The sequence below is a fragment of the Fulmarus glacialis genome, unplaced genomic scaffold, assembly GCF_000690835.1.
Source record: "Fulmarus glacialis isolate BGI_N327 unplaced genomic scaffold, ASM69083v1 scaffold5904, whole genome shotgun sequence".
NCBI lineage: Eukaryota > Metazoa > Chordata > Aves > Procellariiformes > Procellariidae > Fulmarus > Fulmarus glacialis.
The window spans coordinates 1685-3815 of NW_009205970.1; the positions used below are offsets into that span (position 1 = coordinate 1685).

Below are 2131 nucleotides of genomic sequence, written 5' to 3' on the forward strand. Positions count from 1 at the left end.
TGGCATGTCCCCCATGATGCCAGAATCTTGGCTATGGGGTGACACGTCCCCCAGGACCCCAGCCATGGGGTGGCATGTCCCCCGTGATGCTAGAACCTTGACCATGGGGTGGCATGTCCCCTAAGACCCCATCCATGGGGTGGCATGACCCCCAGGAGGCTGGCCATGCAGATGACATGTCCCCAAGGACACCAGCCATGGGGTAACATGTCTCCCATGCAACTCCAGAAGCCTAGGATGCCATGGGGTGGCATGTCCCCTTTGTTGCCAGGACCTTGGCGATGGGGTGCCATGTCCCCTAAGAACCCATCTAGGCAGTGGCATATCCCCCATGACACCAGAACCTTATCCATGGGGTGGCATGTCCCAAGGAGCGTGACCATGGGGTGGCATGTCCCCCACATTGCCAGGACCTTGGCCATGGGGTGGCACGTCTCCCATGTCCCCCAGGAACGTGACCATGGGGTGGCATTTCCCCCATGATACCAGAACCTTATCCATGGGGTGGCATGTCCCAAGGAGCGTGACCATGGGGTGGCATGTCCCCCACATTGCCAGGACCTTGGCCATGGGGTGGCACGTCTCCCATGTCCCCCAGGAACGTGACCATGGGGTGGCATTTCCCCCATGATACCAGAACCTTATCCATGGGGTGGCATGTCCCAAGGAGCGTGACCATGGGGTGGCATGTCCCCCACATTGCCAGGACCTTGGCCATGGGGTGGCACGTCTCCCATGTCCCCCAGGAACGTGACCATGGGGTGGCATTTCCCCCATGATACCAGAACCTTATCCATGGGGTGGCATGTCCCAAGGAGCGTGACCATGGGGTGGCATGTCCCCCACATTGCCAGGACCTTGGCCATGGGGTGGCACGTCTCCCATGTCCCCCAGGAACGTGACCATGGGGTGGCATTTCCCCCATGATACCAGAACCTTATCCATGGGGTGGCATGTCCCAAGGAGCGTGACCATGGGGTGGCATGTCCCCCACATTGCCAGGACCTTGGCCATGGGGTGGCACGTCTCCCATGTCCCCCAGGAACGTGACCATGGGGTGGCATTTCCCCCATGATACCAGAACCTTATCCATGGGGTGGCATGTCCCAAGGAGCGTGACCATGGGGTGGCATGTCCCCCACATTGCCAGGACCTTGGCCATGGGGTGGCACGTCTCCCATGTCCCCCAGGAACGTGACCATGGGGTGGCATTTCCCCCATGATACCAGAACCTTATCCATGGGGTGGCATGTCCCAAGGAGCGTGACCATGGGGTGGCATGTCCCCCACATTGCCAGGACCTTGGCCATGGGGTGGCACGTCTCCCATGTCCCCCAGGAACGTGACCATGGGGTGGCATTTCCCCCATGATACCAGAACCTTATCCATGGGGTGGCATGTCCCAAGGAGCGTGACCATGGGGTGGCATGTCCCCCACATTGCCAGGACCTTGGCCATGGGGTGGCACGTCTCCCATGTCCCCCAGGAACGTGACCATGGGGTGGCATTTCCCCCATGATACCAGAACCTTATCCATGGGGTGGCATGTCCCAAGGAGCGTGACCATGGGGTGGCATGTCCCCCACATTGCCAGGACCTTGGCCATGGGGTGGCATGTCCCAAGGAGCCTGACCATGGGGTGCCACGTCCCCCACGTTGCCACGACCTTGGCCATGGGGTGGCACGTCCCCTATATTCCCCAGAACCCCACCCGTGGGGTGACATATCTCCCATGATACCAATCAAACGAAGGAAAAAAACCCCCAAAACCCCCCAAAAGCAGAACATTACCGGCGTCCCTCTGTCCCTCCCAGGCGCCGGCATCTTGGCCATGGCCAACGCGGGGCCGGACACCAACGGCAGCCAGTTCTTCCTGACGTTGGGCCCGGCGCAGTGGTTGGACGGGAAGCACAGCATCTTCGGGAGGGTCTCCCAGGGCATGGGGGTGCTGGGTCGCCTGGCCATGGTGGAGACCAACGCCCAGGACCGACCCCTCGATGACGTCAAGGTCATCAAGGCTTTTCCTTCGGGGTAGGGAGGCCATGTTGGGGGGTGTCGTCACCACCACCACCATTTTGTAGCGCTCGGGTGTAATAAAAGAGGTGGGAAGTGGTGGTGATGTCCCCCCACC

General features: G+C 60.9%; 1 protein-coding gene across 1 annotated transcript; it reads left to right on the plus strand.

Moving 5' to 3' along the window:
* Nucleotides 1-1814: 1814 nt before the first annotated feature.
* Nucleotides 1815-2035, plus strand: PPIL1 (peptidylprolyl isomerase (cyclophilin)-like 1; the record flags this gene model as incomplete). The annotated part of the gene is made up of 1 exon (XM_009575570.1): nucleotides 1815-2035. A coding segment is annotated over one exon (221 nt), but the record flags the coding sequence as incomplete, so codon positions are not given.
* Between the last annotated feature and the right edge of the window lie 96 nt (nucleotides 2036-2131).